Below are 26,571 nucleotides of genomic sequence, written 5' to 3' on the forward strand. Positions count from 1 at the left end.
TGATGCTCGCCTGCTTCACCTGTGCTGCCTCACCGGCAGCCGGCAGGCTGCCCTTCGCTGGGACGGCGGGAGACGACAAGCGGCTCTTCAGCTGCGGGCTGGCTCCGCCGAGACCGCGCAGGACGAGACACAGCAAACCCCCCAAGGCCGCTGCCCGGGTGCCTGCGGCCCCGGGGACGATGCAAGCTCGGCGCTCGGGAACGGGCACCGCCAGAGCCGCTCAGGCCGGGTCTCCGAACCCCGCGGTACGTACGGCCGGGGGGCGCTCGGAGCCCTTCGTCCTCCCGCTCCCCTTCACCGTCAGGCGACGGCGGCGGGAGGGGGACGACGAGGCGGGCACCGGGCGGGGCCGCGCGGGCAGGTACGCGGGTGGCAGGGGCGGGGCGGGCGCGCGCGCACGCTGCCGTTGCCGCCGCCCCCCCCCTTCCCCTCAGGTTTGTCATCGTGTCGCCGGCCGAAGGAGGAAGAGGAAGGGGAGGGAGAGAGAGGAGGGATGAAGAGGCCGCCGCCGTTCGCATCCGTGACGGGCGCCTGAAGAGCTCCGCGCTTGGGACGGCCCCTTTCCCACCACAGGCGCCGCTCGCTCGGGGGAAGGGCTGTGTGTGAACGTGGAGATGAGCTAAGCCCTGTCCCCCGGAGCCGCCTGAGCAGACCCGGCTCCCTCCCTCCTCCCGCCCCGTCCCTGCCGCCGCCGCCGCCGCCATGGCTCACTCCCCCGTGCAGACGGGCCTGCCGGGGATGCAGGTGAGGACTAGCCGCCGGGCGAAGGGATCGGCGAGCCCCAAGGGCAGGACCTTCGCCGCCTCCCGCCGCGACTGGAGATAGGGGGAACGGTGTGATGGGGCGCGGTGCGACGCGGTACCGGCGTTCCCTGGGGTGGAGGGGGTACAGGGCGAGGGGAGAAACGCCTTTGCACTCTGACTCGGCCCTGGGGGGGCTGGGCTGGGGGCAGGAGCGGCATCTCCTCGTAACCCGTGGAAACGAAACGTGCTGTCAGCACTTCGCGTAATGCCTAACGAGGTCCCTCCGCCTGGCGAATCCTTCCCTCCCTCTCTCCTTCCTCAGTAGCCTCTGTTTCGCTGCGCGGGTGCGGAGCGGAGGGGTGCGCGGTTTGTCTCCCCGTCCAGTAGTTCTCTTCGGTGTTTTAATTCGGGAAGCGAAGCGTGTCTTGATGGGCGACTCTCGGTCCCGTTATTTTGACGTGATTAAAGGGAACATACATAAAAACGGGGCCTGAAAACGTTGACCTTCACCGCATGCTGCAGTGCCCATCTCTGGTGCTGGCTAGTGGGAGTGCTGTCTCGGGTGGGTGTCCAGGGATGGTGTTTGGCTCCTGTCCCTGGCTCTGGGAGTTGGTTAGTTGCTGCTGTTATACGATGGAATTTGCTGTTTCTGTGTTATAGTTATATTTTGAAACAAGCGGAGTGTTTTTCTGGTGACTGAGCCGCCTTTCTTCTGCCTGTTTTTCTTAGTCCAAATGCAAACTACTGCCAGAAAAACATTAAGGTCATTGGTATCCGTGTGTTGTTATTCTAATGTTTCCAACATCTTATTAGAAACTTCCTTCTGCCCACGTCCAAAAGAAAAACTTATGAATAGCAAGTAGAGTTTTTCTCAATTTCTCTGTGGATTGAAAGTTTTTGTGCTTAATTTGGTTTAAGTGTTGATTTACTCTGGCTTGTTTCTCCACGAGTCCAGATTCAAAGTCACGAATCTTCTTTCTTTACATAACCTGACAATTTGAATTTAAAATGTTACACGCTTAGGCATAGCACGAATTCTCTGCTCAGGCATAGTACTGGATGCCAAATAGAGTACGCAGGCCCTCACTCTGAACTGATTAATTTATTGCTCTGCAGGTACTGCTGTTCAGTGTTCAAGTTCACCTTCCAAATATGAGCAGTTTGCCGATTGCCGGAGACAGAGAATAAGGGTTTCTTTCTAGGGTTAGCTTAATGTTGCATTTTTTTACCCTTTTGAAACATGTTAAAACCAAGATGACTACCTACTTACTTTGAAACAGAATCTGTAATATTTTAGAATTAAGTCAGATTTGTAGCTGCTCAGATGTGAGAGGATGAAGATCATTTCAGCAATATGCATGTACTGCTTATGTGTGTCATTGCATGATCTCTCTGAGGATGTGTTTTTTTATTGACTTGATTTGTTATTTAGTTTGCGACACTGTTAGCTGTACTAAATGGGTAGATATTCAGTTTTTTTGTTAGTTCACATAATTTTGAAGGTTGCGTCTAATATCTTTATTCAGGACAGTGTTATTTTTCTTATGAATTTTTATTGTATTATTATGAGAGTTTCTCAAGTGTGAACTTTAACAGTGTAAAAACAAACAAATCCAAACAAACTCCAAAGTAAAGACTTGCTGATAGGTAGAGGCATGAAGTCTGTTATCAATGTAAATACTACTGGCTAATTTTCTGCACCCAGTTCAAGATGTCTATATCCATTTCCATTCTGTCAGAGTATACAGCAGTCTTATAGTGGTCTGTTTTCAGTATGTGATTCTCTGTGCTTGTACTTGCAGAAAATGTTCAAAGATGAAGGTACATACAATGTGTGACGTCTACTTATATAGGACAATGGTTTGGGTCTTATATGTAGAAGAGAGGAATAGAGCTCAGTTCTCAGGGTTATAATTAAATTGCCTAAATCACGGGACTATCTTTTTTTTTTTTCCTCTGTGGTGTGATACCTCCTCCCCATCTACCAGCTTCTGCAACAAACGATGTAAGCAGTATCAGTGACAAGTTATGCAGCTTTCTTCTACGTTCTTTGCTTATACAAGAGAGCAGTCAGTATCCTCGCCGTGAACAAGAGTAACTTCTTGACCCGCAAAAATCACATGCAGGGACAATGCTTTATTAATGCTGTTTGGTGTGAGCCAAGTACTGTGTAAATAGAACAGGAGAATGAAGGATTAATGTATTTCTCTCTGTACAAGATCTCTGATCAATGTTTGAAGGGTGATGCATAAAAGTGAGTGGGTAGAAAGTGAGCCAAAGGAATGAAAAACTGTGGAGGAAATGTAGGATGGTGCTGGAAGGTTGTCAAAACCTGAGATTCGCTGTCTGCTGCGAAGTGGCCATGTTGTAACCTGAATAAAACCGAGCTGGGTTTTGACCTAAATTTCTATGCGTGCAAATAAGTTTGGACCCAAAGATTATGCTGTCCTTGGTTTTAAGGGCTTTAGATATGCATTAGAGTGTGTGCCCGTGAAGGTGCATCATTACTAAACTGAGATTATGTTGTCTTCCTTATTTATGCTTTATAGAAGTGGCCTGGGGAGAATGCTTGTTTGTCTGTAATGCGTGAGATTTCTGCAAGGCTGGCTCGGAATAAGTGTATATGACCTTGATTTTCAGACTGGCCTGCATTCCAAGGCTGTGATAAGCTTCTATAGCTTCTTTATGGAAGCTATACTTTAAAGTACGGTGTTTATACATTTATAGTAAGTGTGCTTGGTGAACCGTAATGTATTTTGAAGCGTGTTAGGAGTGTGTTGGACCAAAAAGCTCAGGAAATGTAGGCTGGCAGAGAAAATCATAGTGGATGAAGCTGCAGAACACAGTGCTGCAGTACATCAAGCTGTTGGACACATAGCAGCAGCCAGTTTTAAGGTAATTTTTAACAATAAAATGATAAACATATAGCAATTAAATGTCTTTCTCCCCTCTTTCCTCACTTAAAAAGTTTTGGGGTTAAGCTGCATCTGGTTTGCTTGTATTTTTCTTTGTTTCTCAAGTTGGAGAATCGGAAAACCAGTTGGTGTTTTTTTGGGGTTTTTTTTGGTTTTTTTTTACCTTAGCTTTTCTGTGTACTTCTAATTGTGTAAAAAACTGTATGGAACAGATTTTATTAACCTACTTTAAAATGAGCCCTATATTATGGTAAGACATTATGGTAAACAATAAGAATACTTTAAACTGCTCTTGAGGAAAGATAAATGGCTCCATCAGCTTCAGATCCTAGAGGAGTGAGAAAAGCCCACAGGTGGTTTACCTCTTTGGAGTTTGCTGTGCTCAGGTGGTACAGTGAGTGCTACGGTTTAAAATGAATCGAAGTATGGCTTCTAGTTGTAATTCCAGGTGCTTCCACAGTAAAAGTAATTAAAAATTTCAGGTGAATAAGAGTTTCAAATACACTTCTGTGGCATTATGAACACTGGTACTGGTTAGAAATAATTGTCACCTTTTTCCCTGTTTCAATCTCTTAAAGGAGGCAGGGGGGGAACAACTGAAAACACCAAACCTACCCTCCCCCAAATGCCCTGAAGCCCTGAACTTTTTTTTTTTCCTCCCAGAATAATTATTTTCTGAGAAGCTTTATTTGTATTTTTAGGTGTGTCCGTATATCAGCTTCATGAAATTCCTAAGGTGCTTTTAAAATTCCGTCATCTTTAAGCTTTTTGGTTCAGAGAAGCTTGACTGTGAATATAGCAACTTCATGTTGACAAAGTTGCTAACTCACTCAACCTGATGTGTTTGGGTTATGTGCCTAATTGAGTCTTGAGGCATGATCAATACAAGGTGATGATGGGCATTCACGAGTTAGTTAATATGAAAAATCTATTTGATCGTTTTCCCAGGCTTGTTTTAAGCTTTAGTGTATTACCCAAAACCAAACTCCTGGGTGTGTTCAGGATGTATAGTTCCCAAATCAGATCAACGTAGTTTACTTTCGAAGAGTTGTATTGAATAGATGGTCTTTTTTAGTGAAATTGTTTTCATAAGCCAATAAATGCTTTGTTGTTAGAAGTGTCCATGCATGGAATTGTTCCTTCTTAGTGGACAAGAGCAGACCTGAAAGTAATAAACACTAACGTTGCACAATCATCAAACTCTTCCATGTGTTGATTCTACCTTAGTATAGAACTAAGAGCCTTCTGCAGTGCAAATATAGAAAGTGAGGCATGAAACAGGGAAATTTTGGAAATACTTTTACTTCCCTATGCTATTTGTAGTTGCACTCTTCAGCAGCTTCTTAAGAGACATACATTTGAATTTTCTTGTCAGATGATAGAATGGGTGAAAGAAGAGACTCACCTCAAATTATTAGATTGCTGTAGATCCTAAAACTCATACATTTCTTCTTTCGCTCAGTTAGTATTAATGCAACATAAATTTCTAATTGCCTCTATCAGCATTATTGATTCAGCCACTTGCCAGAATGGTGAGAATTTCCACAAAGAGACACTGCTTTCTCTTTTTTTTTTTTTTTTTTTTTTTTTTGTCAGTAGCTTAGATAATTAAGAATGATTTTTACCATGTTTGAACTTTTTAGCAAGTGGAAACAAGTGAGTGACATTCTAAAATGCTTGTTTGTTTTTTTTTTTTTGGGGGGGGGAACGACGCTCTTTAGTTGTCTTTCCCTTGGTGTCTAAAAACACTTTGGGTTTCGCTGCTATGCTGTGTCTGATGTTTGTTGTTTTCATTGTGTGCTCAAGGCATGGAGAGATTTTTTCAGTTGCTATCATTTACATTTTAAAAGTGTAATGGATGGGAGAGAGGAAGTCAGTGACAGGTTATGACAGTTTTTAGTGATGCTTTATTAAAAAGAGCTTGAGAAACTTCAGAAATTCATCATATTTAATTGGAATTATTCTTTCTGACACACAGGAAGTTCAGGTTAGATATAAGGAAGAAGTTTTTTACTGTGAGGGTGGTGAAGCACTGGAATGGGTTGCCCAGGGAGGTTGTGGATGCTCCATCCCTGAGGTGTTCAAGGCCAGGTTGGACAGAGCCTTGGGCGACATGGTCTAGTGTGAGGTGTCCCTGCCCATGGCAGGGGGGTTGGAACTAGGCGATCTTCAGATTCTTTCCAACCCTTACTATTCTATGATTCTATAATTTCCTTATGGTAGTGTGTCTAATTACTGGAGATGGAAAATGAGAAATATGGAATGTGTATATTTGAATAATAAAAGAACAATCAGAGTGGGTTTTTTTCTCATGTACAAATTCTCAGTGAAACAGCTGGATCTTAGTTTTACACCTAGTTAGTGCAGATGAACACATTCATTCTAGCTTTTGTATCTTTCATTATATGTTTTGCTTACTAGTCTTCCAAGAAGAAAAAAATCAGTTGTTGCTGTTCATGATAATTATAAGTGTCTATCCTAGTTCAGCTGATTTTACTTTATTATCAATAGATAAAACTAAGAGATAGCTCCCTTTGCTTCAAATTTTAAGGCTTCTTAAAAAAATTTTCTTTCGTTGTTTTGTTTTTGTTTAGATAAGTCCTAGACTATGAATTCAAATACTTTAATATTTAGCTGCTCTTTGAAAATACAAGTAGGGCTTGATACAATGCAGTAAAATTGAGCGATTTATTTTCTGCTTACTGCCTCTCTTTTATTTAAGTTTCCCACCAATTGCAGGAAATGATCTTCTATATTGTATCAGTTATTCAGATATGGTGTATTTGTGTTGCTGAAAGCAAAAACTTGGACACTTTGCAGAAAGGTGAGATGCTGGGTAGCAAAATCTAAAGCTTCTTGTTCCTGGAAGTAGTTTTTCCTGATGTGAAACCATCTTATATGGGTATTTTGTGGAGATGATTTTTTTTTTGGTTGTATTTTTTTTGTTGGTGGTTTTTTGTTTTTGTTTTTGTGTTTGGTTTTTTTTTTTTTTACAGTAGAGATTTACACTTTATCTCCTTTGCTGCCTCTTGTGAGGGGAAAAGGGGAAAAGTAAAAATAGAAGCTCCTTAATACTGGTCTGTGGTGAGGTGAATAGGCTTTGGATGGTCTGTTTCCAAAGAGGCATAGAGAAATTAGAGATCTGCAAGTAAAATCAGTTGCCCACATAAGCTTTAGAACTTGAATACAGATATGACTTGTAATTCTTGTAAGTTAAAGAGAAAAATAGGGATTTCACCCTTTCCTACAATATCTGGATGAATAACCCTTCATAAAAAGAGATTAGAAATAAGAACTGGCATAAGATGCAGAAAAAGACTCAGTTAAAGCTGTATCTTAGGTCAGAATGGTTATGGATAAAGTTTGATCTAACTAGTTTGAATTTCAGTAACACTTTCTGTTGAGCTATAGAAGCAGTTAGTGCAGATGAGAATTAGAGATTCATAAAAAAAAAATACATTGTAAGACCTGTATAGTCCTGGCTTGAGGAGGGTAATGGAGTAATGGAGATGTGATACCAATGTGGATGATAGTGCTGTTTTCTCCAGGATTGTTCTTGACGGTTGGTAACTGAGAAGTGACTGAGACTTAGCATAAAAAAGGGCAAGGCATGCTGATAAAATGTGCTGATTGTACAAAATTTAAAGGCATCTGTTATGCTTTAGAGGCTGTTACTGAAGAGCTACACAACCTTGAGGGTTTGAATTAGTCAACAAAATAGCATAAAGTGCGAGGTGTCATAAGTATGAATTATTTCAAAGAACATTTGCAGTAGGCTGGGAGCTCATTGGTTGGAAATGCAGAGGCTTAGGAAGAGGTGAGTGGGTTTAGTTGGCCACAGCTGAGTTTGAGCCATGAGGCTAAGTTGAATAAATAGAATCTGAGAATGTATCGGATTATCTTTATTCTTAGACGTGGGCGACAGTCATGTTAGATACTGAGAAGAGATAATTTTAAGTGCAGTATGTTGTTTCTGGCTGATTAAGGTCAAAAGTAATGAATCCAATGTGGGAACAAGTACAGAGAAATTACCCAAGTTATTGGGTGAATGGCGGCTTCAGCTTATGGTGAAAAGAAAGGACTAGACAAGCTGGAGACTGAGACGGGATGGTTGTGGTTGGTGTTCAGAAATGTGAAAAACTATTCAAAACAAAACCCAAGCTAATCGAAGTGGTGATGGAAGTGGAAAGTTCTGTAATCATTACACCTAAATGTTCCAGAATTTGTTTTTATTTGACACAATATGTATTCTCTGACACACTTTGAAGGAAATGTTTGAGTGGTAGAGATCTAGCTCCCTATCAAACCAGGCGATTAACTTTATCCTTTTGCAGCAGATATTGCTGTTCTGTTCTGTGATTTCTAGCAATGTTTGGTGTGCCCAGTTACATGAAGGCTCTTTTATTGGTTCCCTTTATTTTAATAGTAGTAGGAAAAAGCTGTATGCTAAGTGTAAAAGCTTGCGAAGAGTAGAGCCAGCAAAACTGTAGTGACACAATCTCTGGAAGACATTTTCTCTGTTCAGTCATATAGAGAGGATATTTATAAAGCTATTTGTTTATTTTGGCTCTGTTGGAAGTATTTACAAAAAGAAACAAAAATAAATTTGGAGAGAATCCTTTCCAGATGTGATCTTGGAAAAATGAATGGGAATTGGCCACTCGTGTATTTTCAGATTCAAGCAGTTCATTATGTATCTGGAGGCCTAATTTCTCTATTTTTGAAATACAGCAGGTAATTAAAAAGAGACCAACTGGTAGTTGTCAATAAACAAAGGTTGCCAGTAGTTTAAGGTTCTAACCTCAAACACATGATCTCCTGAGAAGAAAATTCAGACTTTCTTACAGAGCAAGAGAGCTTTTTTTTGTTAAAGCTGTTACTGCCTTCTGTTGCTCAGGACAAAACTCAGGAATGTCAGCTTTTAAATTTTAAAACTAAGAATAATTTACGAAAGTTCTGATTTGGGAAGGAAAAGGAGTGTTTTGGTTTTTTATATAATAAGTAATTTCACAAGGAATTTGGAGGAAGAACTATTGGTAATAATTTTAATTATATTAATTCCAGCTATTATTGAACGATTAACATTTCAAAATGGCGGCAAAATTTCGATTCTAAAAAAAATCAAAGAGGAACAATTCTTCCCTGCTTCTCAGGACTTCCAGGAACCATTCTCTTCCTGCTTCTCTGGAATTCTTAACACAAAATGACTGGTAAAATGTTCTTTTGTGGTGGTTTTTTTTTTTTTTATAAACCTGCAAAAGCCTAATACTAGAATCCCAAGAGCCTGACACTGTAAAACTGAAGCTGTAAGAGTTCTGAAAGTCTCAGAAGACTGTGGTACCATGAAGTAATTGGCTTTAATATACAATTGTAATAGAGGTTTGAGGGGAAGAGGGACAATAGGGGGTGAATACATATGGCCAACAGATCTCAAAGAGCTGCTGGCAAATAGCCCCTGTGTTTTTCTCCATATGAACAACTGAAGTACGCTGTGACTTTGTCTTTGGAGGTGAAATACAGAATTTTTTCAGGCCACTGTGACTGGGATTGGTTTGTGATTTACCCAAATGCTTTTGTAATGATGTAATGCTTAGATTCCTGTGGTTAGTGAACGGAACTAAAAGGCTTGTGTGGATGGGTTAGGCATGCACAGCTCTACAGCACGTGATCTCAAACTGTTAACGCAGTAGGTATGAACGCACAGACTGATAATTGTCTTTCACAAGGAAAAATACCTAATGCAAGTGTTAAGGTTATTTTTATTCACGAAGAATTCTCAGAGAAGACTGTTTTAAAGATAGACCGAAGAGCATTCTGTGGGGCATGAGGAGAACCACTACAGCACGATTTGGTTCCTAGTTTTGTTATTTCTTATGAATGTTGTCATTGGAAGCTACTCTGTGGCTAAAGGATAACTACACTTGTTGGAAAACATGAAGTGCTCTGGTCTGGTTTCCAAGTGGGAGATATATTGGCATATTATGTATGTAATATTTAATAGTGTGTAATAGTATGTAATTCTCATTACATTGAAATTAAAAGCGTCTTTTGGTGGAAGGAACTTGGGTCTCTTGCTGAGTTCCTTTTAATGGTGAATGAAAGAGTGATAAAAACCCATGTCCTTTTGTTTGTTTCCTGAAACTGACTTTGGATAGATAAATGAATGTAAATTGGGGAACTTCTTGGGAGTGATGAAGTCTTGCATTATACTTAGAAAAGTGTTTTTTCTTTGGATTGGTCTTGCCAGTGATCAATTCCCGGGATGATTATCTGAAGACTGTATGTCTAATAGCTTACTTTAAAGTATTAGAAGCAGTAGTGTACTCAAAATTTGCCCCATACGATGATAGACTCCAAACTGCTCCACAAACACACTGCCCAAAGAATTGAGTAGGTTTTTCTCTCTCAGAACTCCTAATTCAGCTGTGAAATTCAAATACCTCCAGACAAACTAAAGTATCTTCTAGACTATCTTATTCGCGGGGCTGCATGGGTTAATTACATAGCCTTTGAGACGAGAGCAGAATTAGAAATATAGGTGGGAGATACTGTGTAAGCTAAATTGAATTGTTGAAGAGAAAATGTTGGCTCAGTGCTTGCCAATAGTAACTTAGAAATTTTCATTCTCCTCTTCATGCTTCTACACGGTTTGGCTAAATATAAACTGTGTGGCTTTATGCTTATTTAGGCATGAGCCTTGCATGAGCCTTTTTCTGTATCAACAATGTATTTTCACTTAGCATGAACCTTATCCTTTTAAGAACAATGACAAGTCTTTTGAAGGGTTTGTTTTATTTCTTAAGGGAAAGATCTGAAGTAATCCTATCCTATTTTTCTTCATTTCATGACTATTCCTACCTATGACTACCTATGACTCTTCCAGCTTAATTGTAATTTGTATATATTTTTGTTAGCTATAATGGCTCCTTCCTGTTAGATTAAGAAGGTACACAATGAAGCTTACCTTCTATGCACTGAAAGTGAGAAGTCTAAGAGCAGCGGTAGCTAACTGAGAACTTAACAGTGAAGAATAAACAAATCACAGGATCATTAGGGTTGGAAGGGACCTCTGGAGATCATCCAGTCCAAACCCCCTGCCAAGGCAGAGCCACCTGGTGCAGGTTACACAGGAGCGTGTCCAAAATATGGCAAAGTGATCCACCTAGGTCTTACAGTCGCATGTTTAGGTGAGCGCTCATAGTTTTCAGTGACTGTTCAAACCAAAATAGCTGTAAACCGGTGTTTTTAGGACTGAATGAGTTTACCCAACTGAGAGAAGAAGAAAAAAAAGAAATCCTACTTGAGAGAACCTTGGGGTCAGGGATAAAGAAGAAGCGTGGCAGTTCATGCATGTGATCCTTAGTAGGAGAAAATCGCAGAGGTTTGCTTGCCACATCAAACGAAGAAAATGGTAGTCTGTGCACTGACGAGTGGGAACAAAATCCTTGAGAGGGTGAGATGTGAAAAATTCAAGAGAGTAGGACCCTGGCTTCTGGGGAAGAGCTAATTTCAAGAGAAGAGGGTAGACAAAAAGTTTCCTTTTGTTGGTAGTTGTGTTTGGTATATTTTGGCTTTAATAGAAACCAAATCTTTGTTAAGGATCTTTCATTCTTGGTGCCTGGGCACGGTTTATTGGCAAAGAAAAAGAAATTGAGGTAACAGCACTCTCTGATGCCAGATAAAACCCTGTCAGGGGGGTGGTGTTAAATTTGTACTATATATACAGGGAATATAAGGGTGGATATAAGGGATGTAGGAAGAAGACATTAATTATGGAGATAGAAAAAGAATAGATGAATAAATAGGAATATGTAGAATTTGAAGTATTTGTTGCCTTTAAAAATATCACATTTTGTTTTACTGTTACAAATACTGAGTAACTTTTCTTTTACTTTTAACAGACTCTGAAGGCAGATCCAGAAGAACTGTTTACAAAACTGGAGAAAATTGGTAAGGGCTCTTTTGGTGAAGTTTTTAAAGGAATTGACAATCGGACTCAGAAAGTGGTTGCTATAAAAATTATTGACCTAGAAGAGGCAGAAGATGAAATAGAAGACATCCAACAAGAAATCACAGTGCTGAGTCAGTGTGACAGTCCATATGTAACTAAATATTACGGATCCTATTTAAAGGTAAGATGCCTACAGATGATGGTGATTTGATTTTACAAGTAATTGTTTCCCAAGTTATCCAGTCATGCCTGTTTTCATTGGCAAGGTTTCAGTCAGACCTCAGTTGAAGGAAAACATGTTTTTGTCCTTTCAGTTTTACAGAAAGAACGAGTTACTGTATTTTGTGAAGTATGTGACAGAACTTAATGGGGGAAAAAAAAAAAAGGCACGTGTTCTTTGCTGTTTCTGCACAAAAAGAAATTAAATAATATCAGTTTGTTAAGCTCTAGAGTAATCTGTTTAGATTCTCTAAATATTAGGAGTATGTTACTCTAACTATTGTTTAAATTCAGAAAATATACTCTAAGTCTGCATTTGAACTGTCAAAACGTGAAAAACAATGTAGTATCAGCTGTTCTGTGAATCTTGAAATTTTTTGTCAAGGCTTGATCAGTGGCAAAGCTTAGGTTGCTTTTCGAAGGAGACTGAACTGAGCCTTGATTTGAGTGATACAAAAATTAAAATCTAAGAGTTAATTTATTCGCTCATTTGCAAACAGCACATTAGCCATAAGTGAAGCTAATAGAAGGAGTTTCCATTAAGTGCCTTCTGAATCTGTTTCCCTTCCCTCCACCTGCCATATTAATTACCAGGGCTCAGTTTTAAGTGTGCTAGATAGATGTGTAGTGTGGGGTGTTGTTTTTTTTGTTTGTTTGTTTTTAATTGGACGGATATAGTGATTTATTACATCTAGAAGGTATTGAAAATATCTGGAAGCTTTTGGTACTACTTTATTTCTTTGGTCAGACTTTGTCCCCATCTGGATAGCTCTTTCTGTTACGACAGTGAGATGGCAATCTAGATAAGAGATTGTTCTCATGATAGGGTTTGAAGTTACAAGTAGGCTGAAAATACTTTAACTTTCAGTCTGCTTATGCAGAAGTATTCTATTTATCAGCAAAAACACAAAGGTTTTGAAAAGGTCCCCATTTTATCTCTGGATTTCTGAGATTGACAGTTAGTTTCCAAGTTAAAAAGGATTTTTTTTTTTTTCTGAATCCAGGAGATGTGTTACTGAAGGGATGTACAGTTTTTCCTTTTTTTGTTGTGCTCTCAACCATTTTGTCTCTGAGGGCTTTGTGAATGGTTTCAGACCTGATAATGTGTTATCAGTGCTGGACTTAGAAGTTTATAGCCTAGATCTCAGAAGCATCAGGAGGCACGTAATTGAGCACAGTAAATTGGATAAATTTTTCATCATGGCTTTTATTACTACCTTTGAAATTTCTCAGTCTAGGTTTGGTAGTTAAATATGGCAAAAAAGCAAAAGTGGTATTTCTCTCCTGGACTGTCTGTCTGCTTCAAATCTGTTGCTTTTAGAGGGGGAACAGTAAGAACTTGTAGGATAAGTGAGGTAGAATACAAGAAAAATAGAAGTTTAATGGGAAGGCCACTTAATTGTTTTTCAAATGTATAATAGCAATAGAATCTTAGAATCATAGAATAGGGTTTACACTTCAACAGTGGAAGTTCAGGTTAGATGTAAGGAAGAAGTTCTTTATTGTGAGGGTGGTGAGGCACTGGAATGGGTTGCCCAAGGAAGTTGCGAATGCTCCGTTCCTGGCAGTGTTCAAGGCCAGGTTGGACAGAGCCTTGGGTGACATGGTTTAGTGTGAGGTGTCCCTGCCCATGGCAGGGGGGTTGGAACTAGATGATCTTAAGGTCCTTTCCAGAACCATTCTCTGATGCTAGGATAATATGGTTGAAAAAGAGAATCCAGTGTCCAAATCTGAACTGAGTGAATGTGAGCAAATTGTGAAGGTAGTATATAAATGTTGCTTTTCCTAGTTGAAGGAAAGAGGTGACTGTAGGACTTGGTAGCCTGAATGTGTTTGGCTGCATGGAAGTGTCATTAGTGATGTTTGTGCTTATTGTTGTGAGGAGGACCCTCTGAAAATACTTGTACCTTCCGCATGCCTTCAGGCAAGTGCCTGTGAATTTTTCAACCTGTGTTGATTTTCTAAGGTATTGCACTAACAGTGGCTGTGTAGGACTGTTACTTTTGGAGAAAAGTATAGCTCTTTTGATAGCTAGTAGAATGCACAGCTACTCATGTTTACTCATTGCTTCAGTTCTTTATGAATATATGTTGTTTTGCAAGACACTTTGTACTACAGAACTTTTGGTCTTAAAACAAAAAACTCATTTCTTTATGCTGTTAAAAATTAATATGTGGTGGTTATTAGATGATGCTGAAGTGACAGAATCTTTGCAAAGGAAACATTTTGCAGGTCTCTTGTTATTGGATAGTAATAATGTGTCATTATATATATATACACACACTTACTCTTAAAAAGGGCCATATTAATGTTTAATTGGTTAATATTCTTGGCTAGGAATCTAGGTTTATTTGCTGCAGATCTTTGTTGTATTTGCAAGCCAGGACTGCCATAAGGGTCTAAAGGCTTCTAAAGGTCTGACTGTCTTTTAAGTCTCTTTCTGACAGGGTGATAATCCATCACGAAGAATGTTCAACACATTAATGTTCCACATCTTGAGAGATTAGGAGGCATTATTTCTTCCATAATTGGACAGTTTAGCACTAATTACAGGAATGATACTCATATTTCCTCACAGAATGAACTTCTTTGAAGTAAGCAAGGGAGAAAATTATAGGATCTTAGGTTATATTGCCAGCCACTGCGGTGATGATCATTCTCTAAAGCCTGTGCAACGTGATGTGTGCTGTCCATGTGTCTGGTGGATCTTAGATAAAAAGAGGTACTGTTTATAGAGAACCCTTATATTGATTTTCTCTACATTATTTTTGGCAGACAAATAGCAATTCCAATAACAATTTCAATTGCTCTCATTTTTTTCTTTCTGGTTCTAGATCACTCTTTATTTCCCTAGGTTTACTGCATATCCTTTTGTGTGCTGAAGAGGTGTCTTTTACTACGTAATAACATTTTTCCTACGTACTCCCATGTCAGTTGTGAAGTAAGAGTACCTTTTATGAGAACTTGTTATTTTTTTGTGTATTTATTTTGTTATAACAAGTTTCAAGATGCTGGAAAAGAAAAATATCTCATTTGGGATACTGCAGACCTGATGATTAATACTTCATGTCCCTTTTGAGAACAAGTTCATGTAATTGCACAATACTTGCTCCGATATCCTTTAAAATAATTGTCAGGTTTTAAGAGGCATTCTGTATTTTCAGCAAAGGTGGTTAATAGGCATTACCAAGAAGATATTTATATCTTTAAAGATTCTTTAGGTAGCCAGAATGTTTTGTGGTTGGTTTTTGGGGTTTGGTTTTTTTTTTTTTTTGTTGTTTAGTTGGTTGGTTGGTTGGTTGGTTTTGGTTTTTTTTCCTTTTTTTTAAACATCTGAATCACCTGCCTCTGATAAATCCTTGTATTGTTCTTCATTCTCTGTTATTCTATACCTGCTTCAATTAAGCTACATGATTATACATGCCAGTGTGTTAAGGGACCTGTTGCTGGAAATTTTAGAAGGCTTATATAATACTGCTGTACTTGCCTGAGGCCTCTCACTGTCTTCAAGTGATGTTCATGAGAATAGCTTGTCAAGCTCTTGGTGTCTGCTGCATGATACTAATGGAAGTACAACTTGAAATGAGCATTATCATTTAATGGGTTAATGGCAGTTACTTTATCCTAGAAATTTACATTAAAAAAAAAAAAACCCTCTAAAAAGTAGCTAAAAATTAGGGTGCTATACCCAAAAGCCTTGTTAAATTCTTTTACAGTAAAATTTTTTGTATATCCTAACTTAATTCTTTCAGAAATGTTTGCTTTTTATCAATTTTTTTTTTTTTTTAAATATCCAGAGACTAAGCCGTATCTATTCATGTGAGGTATTACTGCTTTAACACAGTGTGTCTTTAATAAAAACCAGGTTATTGCTCACATAAAGCAAGCTTTCCATTCCCTTTGGACTTCATTCTTTATATCTTTAGTTGGAGATTTGTGGGCAATTGCTGTGGTCAGAGCTCATTCAAATAAGGCAATAAGCAGTAGTGAAGTGGGTACCAGTTTAGGCAGTTTAGGTTGTCATCCTGAATATAAATCAATTTGCAGAACATGTTTTTGTCAGAAACCCAAATAACTATATAAAACAGAAATGCAAATGCTCCTTTCTAAAGCAACATTTTTAAACATGACATTCTCATGTTCCCATTCTATTGGGCTGAAGGACTTTTGTATACTGTAGGAGATAGTAACTAGCTAGAATGTTGCTCTTAAAGCATATTGCAGTGACATGGTTTACATGGATGCGTATCTAGAGGAATTGCTCTTCCTTATCTGCGATGGTGTGTTAAAAACCTGTATCAGTCCTTAATGTATCAGTTCCTTAATGAAGTAAGCTTAACAAAAGAGGTAGTGACTCTGTTATCTCTCTGTGCTCTGGGAATCATCTTATCCTTGCTGTCTTCCAAATGAAAGGTTTATCTGTTCCATCTATGATCTGATTAAATGCTCCATGGATAGACAAATTAGAGCTCTTTTTAGATCCTTACAAAATTCATTAATGAAACTTCTCTGGGTCTATTTGCTTCTTTAGATTTTTAGGTAACAGCATCCACTGCCTTTTTTAAAATGGAATAGGGATTCTTCGTGTTTCTTCTTAGATTTATTTTATTTTTTTAAATTATAAAATTGTCTGAAGTCTTTCTGTCTCTTCTGAGTTTTGCCATACTATAACTCTTTAAAAGTATTGCTATGTTAACTTATTCCAACAGCTTTTCTGTCTAGGAGCCTGTATTGCAGGCTTTTGCATCTTTTTCTGCTTTACCAGTTTTTCAAAAGCTTCATTAAATTTACTTCTGAAGTTGTTTCTCTTGTCCTTTTTATGTCAAGTTGTTTGGAATCTGTTTTGTTTCCAAGATTCAGATGCCTCTCTGATAACTTTTTTTTTTTTTCAGTTTTGTTAGTAAGTTTAATTACTGCTTTATTATAACTTCATAACATTTTCATTTCTTTGATCTTTTGTTACTGTTTAGAAATATATGAGGAAATTAATTTGTCTTTCAATGGTTGAAGAATAAATTTCTTGGCTTTTTTATGTATACATATGTCATGACATACATATGAAGAATAAAGGATCTTGGCTTTTTTGCATAGATGTACATGTATGTCACTCAAAGCTGAGGTATATGGACAAAAGCTGAGATGAATGTGTTTTTAAAAAAGTCTTAAAATTCCCTTAGACTTCTATACATATGAATATAATGGTGGAGCAAATGATCACTAAGTAGTTTCAACATCCAATATAAGTAGGTACAAGTGATTGCTGCTATAATTTTCATTTTAGTCTTTATACCTGTATGGGGTTTTATTTAATGCCTTGGGTATAACATACATACTGCTTTAAGACAAGCTGGTATATAGACTGCAAAACCCCCAGAAAATAGCTTCTGGTTAAACTTTATGAATGATACAACATACCCTCATGAAAAAAACCATGCCACTTCTGTAAAGCTTAATTAACTGAGTCCATAGAACAAAGAGTTCAGGCAAATGAAGTCTAGAAATAAAGATCTGGTTTTGAAAAGCGGTGATTCTGGAAGTAATCTATGGTTTATTTTAAGTAATGAGACTTCGGTATACATGGCATCAGTGAGGCCGTTCTTGGAATAATAAAGCCAGTTCACAGTGTGGCTAAAAAACTTTAAGGTATTCAGTAAAGAGCTTCAGGAAGAGTTTGAGGTTTGGAAAGCCTGTATTCCAGAGAAAGGCTGAAGTTCAGGCTTGATTTTGTTTACCTAACGGAAGGTGGGGAAGTGACTCTGTGTATCTGTGAAAGCTTTCCCATGTTTAAGTGCTGATAGTTTAGTGCTTTCTAATCTGTTACACCAAAATAGGACAAGACCTAATTGCTCAGTGGTCAAGCTAAGCAAATTTCATCTGGTAATCACATACACTTTTTTTAAAAAGAAGATAGCTTAAATATTGAAAAGTTTGTATGAGGTGGATTTTATGTCACTTGCAGTTACTTTTCTTAAAATCAGTACTTGCTGAATTAAAGAAGCCTAAGCTTGTGCGCTTTAGGACTCAAGGACTTTAGTGTGGATATGTTGAATATTCTTGCCACAGCAGTCTAGATAATATAACTTTGAATGTGAGTGTTTATATGTGACTTCAAGAAGTTTTAAGTCAATGTTCTTTTGCTTAACAGGTTTAACTGGTTTTCTTCAACATTTATGAGCATCTCTGAACTGGTGTGACCTTAAATGTATGCTGTGGGTCAGCCAGAAGTTAATGGACTTGGTGCATTCTGTTGTCATTTGATATAGCAGGCAGCCTGTAGCAGGTTACATCATGCTTGTCAGGGTGGGAGAGTAGAGCGGAGATTTTCCTACTTAACTGCAACAGTGTGGATTCTCAGCACAGGGAGAAGTGTGTCAGTAGTTTCTTGATGTCAAATCATTTGTGTTGTGTGCCCAGCCCCACAGCAGCAGATTGTCACAAACCACAGTCACTGACTTTGGAATGGGGGTTGGGTACACTTAACTGAAAAATAACTGTAACTATCTCTCATTTTGCCTACTACAATTGTCATTATTGCATTTTGTAAGGGGCTGAGATGATGGAGCGCCTTCTCTGTTCTCTTGACCAAAGCCAGATGGAATTGTCTTACCCTGTAGGATTTCCTGCATCTGAAACAAGAGGGGGACTTGGGCTGCAAATTCTCTCTTACTGTGATGGTATTGGGAATAAAATGAGGCACAGCTTCCTGTGAGGCAGTCCCTGTTGGGGTATGCTTACTTTTCTTCTGAAGCCCCTGGCAACCTTCTCTGTTCTCATCAGGCAGGACTATATCCTCCAGAAGAGTTGAACAGGTGTTGCCTTCGTTTGTCCATAGTCAGTGTGAAACTGACTTCTGGCTGGACAACCCTCAAAGAGGTAGCAAGAGAGTTTCTGTAGTGGTTCTGGTAGGCTTTCAGATCTAGTTGGTCTACTGATTTAAATAACAAGTTGAAAGCTTCGACCGATATAGGCCCTAAAGGCCATGAATAATACAAAGGCAGAAGAGTGTGAAAGAACCATGAACTCTGTCCATCTCTAGCCCAGGTGGTTTTGCTGTGGGGCCCTGATTTCACATTTAAGATAGTTTGGTCCCTTTGTATTTCAGAAATGGCTACTTTGCAACTCCAAACCTTTGTTGCCCATAGTTTTTACTACTTTTGACCTTTCTGTCATGGTTTAACCCCAGCTGGCAACTAAGTACCATGCAGCTGTGTGCTCACTCCTCCCTCCTCCCCAGGTGGGATGGGGAGGAGACTTGGAGAAAAAGTAAAACCCATGGGCTGAGATAAGAATAGTTTAATAATTAGAATAATATACAAAATACTAGTAATAATAATGAAAAGGGAAATAACAAGGGGAGAGATTAAAAAAACCAAACACCCAAACCTAACAAACAACAGTGATGCACAATGCCGTTGCTCACCACTTGCTGACTGATACCCAGCCTGACCCAAGTACCAACCGGTGCCTCCCGGCCAAGTCCCCCCAGTTTATGTACTGGGCATGACATGCTGTGGTATGGAATACCCCTTTGGCTAGTTTGGGTCAGGTGTCCTGTCTCTGCTTCCTCCCAGCTTCTTGTGCCCCTCCTCACTGGCAGAGCATGAGACTGAAAAGTCCTTGATCGGAGTAGGTGCTGCTTAGCAACAACTAAAACTTTGGTGTGTAATGAGCATTGTTCTCAGACTAAATCAAAAACACAGAGCTGCACCTGCTACTAGGAAGAAAATTAACTCTGCCCCAGCTGAAATCAGGACGCTTGCCCAAGGTCATTTGCAGTGCTGTTAATGAGGATAGTCCCTTGTTTGCAATGTCTTTATTCAAAGATATTGTACCAAATTGTAGTTTTTAGAACCTTTTTATTCCACTACTTACCTTTAGCACTCCAAGGGATTATTACCACTTTTTGGAATCTGCCTCATACAGTCCTATTTTTCTAAATCTGTGGTAAAATCTGGCTTGTAAGCAGTGGTGATCTCAAGATTTTTTTTTTTTTTTTTTCTGTTCATCAGTGTAATCAGTTCTGCACTGTTAGTCTTTTATGGCTAAATAATTCTTACTGTAATAATTTAGTGTATCAAGGTTGGGAAGCATCACTAGTATATCTCAAAGAAAAGACTTTGTAATAACTGTCTTTTGTATTACCCAATATTTAAGTACTTAACTGTGTCATGTTACTCTGATCTTGCTTTAAGTCAAAATTTAGAAAGCTCAATGTAAAACATAATTTCTTGAAAATAACATGTCTGTATTGTGCTTGTGATGGCCTTAAAAGCTGCCTTTGTACTGATTGCTGACTTTGGTATGGTATGAAATCCTCTGTGCATAATTTCACATCTTGATACCTGCCTTTAGGCAGATTTATCAGGTAGCTGCTGCTGAAATAGGCAACAACAGAACCTTGTTCCCCGTCCTGCTTTCATGTTCCTGCCATTTTACTTGCATTTGATCTGTTGGCTGCAGAATGACTTAGTTCACCTGAGAAACAAGTTTTCCCCAATGCTTTCTCCTGCCCCTTCCCAAGAATAACTTGGCTCTTGGAAAGAACAAACCCCAAACCCTTACGAATTAGCCAGCTCAGACCTGTGGCTTTAGAATTGCTAGGTCTGGCGCAAAAAAAAAATAGAAAAAATGGTGGAACTGGGAGATTGGGAAGAGAGAAGGACCACAGGTTTTGGTAACAGCTTGCTTCTAGGTTAGCTGTAACATGAGGCCTTGTATTTAGTTTGGCCATTCAGATCAGGATGGCATAGCATTGATTTCTAACAATACATAGTACTGTTTATGCATGTCCTTCTGTATCTTGTGTGTTAACTGATACACTTGTTGCTGCGGGACTGTGAGATATCTGAAAAGGGAGTACTGGTGCGGCATCTAGGTGCAAGGGTTTTTCTACTGCTGCCTTGCCACAAGCCACTTCCTCACCCTTGCTGCAGAGGCTATTTAGACTTTTAGTTAAGGATGGGGTGAAGTGTACACTGATGGCTTAAACTGGTCTAAAGCTTTGTGGGAGCACACTGCCAAATTATTTTTTATAAAACTTAGATCAGCTAACAGTCCTGCTGAAAACAGCGCATGTGCGTATGTATTTGTGCCCAGGTTTAGCTAAAGTAGCTCTTGGGCTGGTTCCCCATCTTGTGTTGCCCAAATAGGCTTCCTGAAACAAGGCTTTTCAGCTCCAGTGTGACCAACTACACTGTCAGGCTGCCAGTCTATTGATCTGATGTTCTCATGAACCTCTCAAACGTTTGCCATTTCAGTTGAAAACGCCTCTCTTTACATACCTCTGTCATACCCTTGTTCTCTTACATAGTTACTATGTTTGTGTGATATCTTTAATGTGAACGTCAGGTAGTTTGTATTGCTCAGTTAGCTTGCTTTTGCTTCAGTGTGCGTCGGCCATGGGTCTTTGGGTCAAATGAATTCTTCTAGGTCTTCACATGGTCTGTATGGAGATAGTTTTACAAAAGCAGCAAAGTCACATCTTTTACACATATAACGGAATATTATGGCATGTTACAGAGCATGTTAATAAGCATATTAAAATGGTTGAATGTTGAACTTTCAGAAACTGTTGTTTGGAAACTCAAAAATACTACATCTCAAACAGGAAGTTCCATGCTGAATAGTTTTATGGACTGTATTTGTTTCTAAAACATCGCAGTTCCTTATTCAGGAGCCAGTGACTTCAACTAAATTCTTAAGATTCTTTCCATCTAATTTTTTCATTATACTACCTGCATAACAGTTGAGATAAAAATAGTCATTTGGAGGTACTGAGGCTTTCTCCCTCTCTGTTTTTTTTAACGGTTCTTTGAAACAGCAATTTGTAGGAAGGAAACAAAAACATAGGGGAGGAAGACAATGGAAATGATGGATGTGAATAGAAGGTGGTTTTAGCAGTAATTAGAGGTTGGAGAAGAGTTGTAAAGAGGAAAAAGTGGAAAATAATAAGGGGTTTGCAGAAAAATTATGTGTTTTGCAAGGATTGGAGCAATGAGCTTGGCAGAAGTCTGAGTGGAAGATCCTGGGTAATTCTTGGACTGATACATACAACTTCAGTAGTAGTAAAAGTTTTGGAGAAGGATTGGCTTGTGGATATCTTGTAAAGGAAGCAGTGGAATTTAATAGCAATGTCAACGCAAAAGGTGAGGGGAAAAGGAGTAAAGATTTACAGGCTGCAGAGCAGGGATGCAAAAGATCTTGGAAATTGTATATACAAGTGGTGAAAAAGGATTAAACTGATGGGTGGATTCATATTTGTATGAAGAAGTAAATTTGAGTTCTACTTTTCATTTGAATTTAATTTGATGTAATGGGTAAACAGGAACAGAAGTAAACATCAGAGCAATTGGATTTTGGACAGCAGAGGTGAGGGGGTTGCTGTGCCTCATTTTTTTTTTTTTTTTTTTTTTTGAATTTTGTTTCTGGTGTAGAAAGGGGAGTAAATAATAAAGCCCCTGAGTGTTATTGACATGACCTACTCCAGTGAAATAGGCTTAAGATACATAGGTGCAAGTAGGGTGATGTTTTGTTGAAAAAAATAAATTAGAAAATTACTAATCTCAGTATTCATTGGATGCAAGGTTCATTTATTAGTTCTGCTTTTGTGCAGAACTAATGCACTAAATGCAATTTACCTGGACTCTAAACTAATGCTGATGTATTTTTGCTTCCAATTTCCCATTTTGGGACTTTGTACAGTTTATTAATAACAATTTGATGTATCTCAGTAAAATTCAGTTTCATATGGATCTTTGCTCATGGGTTACATTTTTGTGTTTCTTACCTTCTTAGTTACTCTCTGTAAGAGGTGAATAGACAAAATGGTGGGATTGTCACAGAACTGTGTAAATTGCGCATTAATTTTTGTGTGCTGCTTTAAATGGGCTGCCTGGTGTGTCTTCCCCCCCCAAGGTAATGACTCAGTAGGCAATTATGAAGTAATTATTTGCCAGGAGGACAGGGAAGATGGGGGAATGACTATTATCAGCTCCGCCAGGTATTAAAAAAAAAAAAGTTAAAAGGATAATGGTTGTAAGGGACAGGGATCTTTTTTTTTTTTTTTTTCTCTCCCTTTGCTTGTTTGTTGCAGTGAGAAAAGGGAAAATGGCTTTAGGCAGGGGGAAGAGGAAGAGTATGGACTTGTGTACACTTGGTGTTCCTAAGAAGCAGTTACTCCTTTAGGATGTGAAATGTGTATTGTTCTTCAGTTATATAAGTTTCTTGTGTTTACTCGCTGGAAACTTGTTTTGCGGCCAATACAAGAAATAGGTGTCTATTTACTTCTACTGTAACATACTTTGGTAGGAGAGTTAAAAACCAAGACTGCCTATTAGTTTGAAGCTTTAGGAAATCATGTGCTTAATATGACATGCCTAGGCTCGTGACAGCTGAGCTATAAAGATTCATTTCTGTGGTGGAATGGCATGTGTCCAGGAAATGTGCCAGAAAGGCTGTGAATATGGACACTGTTAGAGATGACTCACACTAAGGAAAACATGGAGCTCGTGGCTCTAGCATGTTGGCATGCAAACACAGAAGTCTGCTAAGTGTTCTGCACAAGGAATCTTTTATCAGTAGTGTGACAGAACTTTCATTGTTTGTTTGCTTTTTTCCTAGCAAATGACTCTGCAAGCTCTGTTATAACTAGCTTATGGCAAAAAGAATGCATTTGAGGATTGATTGTATACTGCTGTGGAAATTGCAAGAGGTAATTGTTGAAGAAGAATGACTGCTGCATTGGATTGTAGAATACATTGACTAGTATGTATACTTAGAAATGAAAATGTGATTATTTTTTCTTGAGAGCTGAAGAAGGCAGGAGCTTGAGTGTTGCAAAATGATTCCAAAGGCAAATAGCTTGTTTTTATACATATATACATGCATAAAATACTGTATACTAAGGTGGTTCTGCTTAGTCTGAAAAATCACGCTGCCTGTGTTTTCCATGGCGTTGATAGTGTCCAAACTGGAATGAACAGTTCTTCTCTTTCCTTAGTCTCTGTTCTGCATTAGCTACCCAGCAGATGCATTTATTTTTTCCTTCGTGGTTGAACATGTTAGATGGCTGACAAACCTTGATTAAAGGACATAAATGCGCCACATGCAAAACCACAATGATTTCTTTGATTGCAGGGACCTTTTGGCCAGCTTGCAGTAAGGACTTGTGTTTAGAAGAGAACCTTTGGGCTCATCTGTATCTCCCTCCCCTCAAAGGGATGGCAGCCCGAGGACAGCTAGCATTCTTCCTGACGCCAAGAGACTTCAAAGGAGGTAAGCACCTCAGAAATGCTCCCCAGACAAAAAACTTCTCATCAGTCCAGCACCCCAGTGTGGTCAGATTCTTTAGTACAGCATTATCAGCTCCTACAGGCTTCTGTTCATGGTTTCTTCATGAAAATATTTTGACAACTCTGTGAGGCCTCATCAGCTGCTTGCAGCCCCCTTAAGATTCATGGAGATGTCTGCTGCTGTCAGTAGTCCTTATCCATTTTATTAAGAACGTGCCCCCACTGTAAAGGAAAAAGGCATTTTACACTTCCTGGGTTTGTACACAGACATATTCTCCTGTCCTTCCCCTATTTGGCTCTTCATATTTTGGATGAGGTTCAAATGAGCTTTTATCAAGTCATGATCCTTAAGGTTAAAGGCAGGGGAAAAACAACCAACCAATCAACCAACCTCATCCCCCAAAACACAAAACCTACTTTGCTCCACACAGTTTTAAAAGTTAAAAAAAAAAAAGTTTAAAAGTTTAAAAAAAACCCCACAACAAAACCTCCCCAACTCCCCCAGCAAACCATCTCTGAATGATTTCTTAATATCCAGATGATTTCCACCTAATTCTTTGTGTGTTTAAATTTCTAGTGAGCATTATCCCAGGAAAGTTCTGTAGAAACAAATTCATTCTCCTGGAGGGAAATAGATCCTTAGGATGCCACACAGCTGTTCATGTCTTCTAAATGCCTATGGAATAAATATTTAGTAGAAAGAGCAATTTAAAATAAATGGAAGTTTACCTTGACATCAGAACGTTAAACATGAAAATCCCTTGTTAGGTTTTTGAATTTATTAAATTTTTTTAATAAATCAGACTTCAGCGGTGATTTTCACCCCTTTACCCACCTACCATTCGGTCATTTGTACAAATACTCAGCTATAGATGTTGGTGTTTTGTTTTGTTTTGTTTCTTCTTATTGCAGTAAGCATTATATGAGGCCAAATAAAAATATGATTGAATTCATAAGGCAGAACTTCCTTGGGTTTTGTTTTTGGCTTTTTTTTTTTTTTAATAGGAGTATTTGGGTATGTAGTAGACCATTAGTAAATATGAATTATATGTTTGCTGAATGGTTTTTGTTTGTGGTTTGTTTTTTGGCTTTGTTTTTTTTCTTTCTAATGGTGTGGATTTGGAGAGCATAGTTGGCACTCAGATCATTTAAGCTACATCTGTTATTAAGTTCTGTAAAGTTTTGCTTTGTTTTTTCCATTTATGATGAGGGTATATTATTTAGCTGTTAGAGTTATTTAAACCCAAGTAAGAGCTTTCTGATTATGTAGAGTACTTTTAATAATTGCTATCTGGCTAGCTGCCTTGTTGTGCTCTACCATGTAAATGCAAAGGTTCTGTAGATTGTAACTTAAATACGTTGAGGTAGTAAAGAAGTGGATTGCCCTGTAAAATAATACCCCACCTAACTGTTCACTTACATAGCTTTGGAAGAGATTTACCTATGGATATTGTGAACAGCTTGCAGATCCTCCAGACCTAAAATGTTTCAGGTCGTGGCTATGTCAATAGATTAAATTAGCTTGGGTTTGCTTGATGTGTTGAAATATTTAGTGGCTGTTGTTGGTTTTTATGGGTTTGGGTTTTTTTTGTTCATTTCTGTGTTTGGTTTTGATTCCCTTCCCCCCCTGCACCCCCTCTTTCAAATGCTGCTTTTACAGTAGTCAGCTTCCATAGTTTCATTGGAAAATTGTCTTTTGCAATCTTCTATGTAACGTTGTTCAACTGTAGGAATTTGGGATTTTTTTTCTTTCTATATTGACTGTCCACAATGTGTTGTTTCTATACCCCTTCCTCTGGTGTTCAGAGGCAAAATAAGTATACAAATTCAAAGCAGGAAACTTTTAGAAAGCCACAAATACTTTTCTTGGAATCATTCTAACACTTCGGTAATACCTCAGAGATTAAAAAAAGAATGGGCCAAAACGAGCAGTAGCACACTCCAGTTTGTGTAAATCTTACCAGATTCATTCTGTTCCTGTAAGACAAACTAAACGACAAATATGGTTTATTTTTATTAATGGGTTGCCATCCCCTGTGAGCAGATGAGAAGGAAACAAAGGCATCTTTTATTTCCTTCGAGTGGCCTTTTAGTGTCAGCGAAGGTGGAGGTGGTTTTGTTCATTTGGTCTTATGTCTACTTCTCTAAGAATTCAGCAAGGAAGAGTAGAAACAGGGCTGGAAATTGCTAGAATGCTTTCTAGTCTAAAATAAAATATCTGTTGGTGGACATAAATTCTGATGAGAGACCTAGCAATAGGTGGGAAGTGTAATGTTATTTGGAGGCTCTGGAATTCATTAAATTCTTAAAGAAATCCTTTCAAAGGTAAATGTAGTTATGGATTCATCCTTTTTTTCTGGAAAGAACCAATTATTCAAAGCAATATTCTTTCTCTTTGGAGCCTTTCATATTGGTAGTGAAATTCAATCATTCATTTAAGAAGAAAAATAAAT

The 26,571-nt window shown here is 38.7% G+C and overlaps 1 protein-coding gene across 3 annotated transcripts in view; it reads left to right on the forward strand.

Annotated features, from left to right (window-relative positions):
- Nucleotides 1–393: 393 nt before the first annotated feature.
- STK24 (serine/threonine kinase 24) overlaps nucleotides 394–26,571 on the forward strand; it is a 52,196-nt gene continuing 26,018 nt past the window's right edge. For all 3 annotated transcript variants that reach the window (XR_003990221.2, XR_003990220.2, XM_030477283.2), the window contains exons 1-2: nucleotides 394–744; nucleotides 11,560–11,790. Coding sequence is in view for 1 of the 3 variants with exons in the window: in XM_030477283.2 (XP_030333143.1) it covers nucleotides 703–744; nucleotides 11,560–11,790 (273 nt within the window). In the remaining 2 variants the exon portion in view is untranslated. The remainder of the gene's footprint in view (nucleotides 745–11,559; nucleotides 11,791–26,571) is intronic.

This window comes from Strigops habroptila, chromosome 2 (assembly GCF_004027225.2).
Source record: "Strigops habroptila isolate Jane chromosome 2, bStrHab1.2.pri, whole genome shotgun sequence".
Classification (NCBI taxonomy): Eukaryota; Metazoa; Chordata; class Aves; order Psittaciformes; family Psittacidae; genus Strigops; species Strigops habroptila.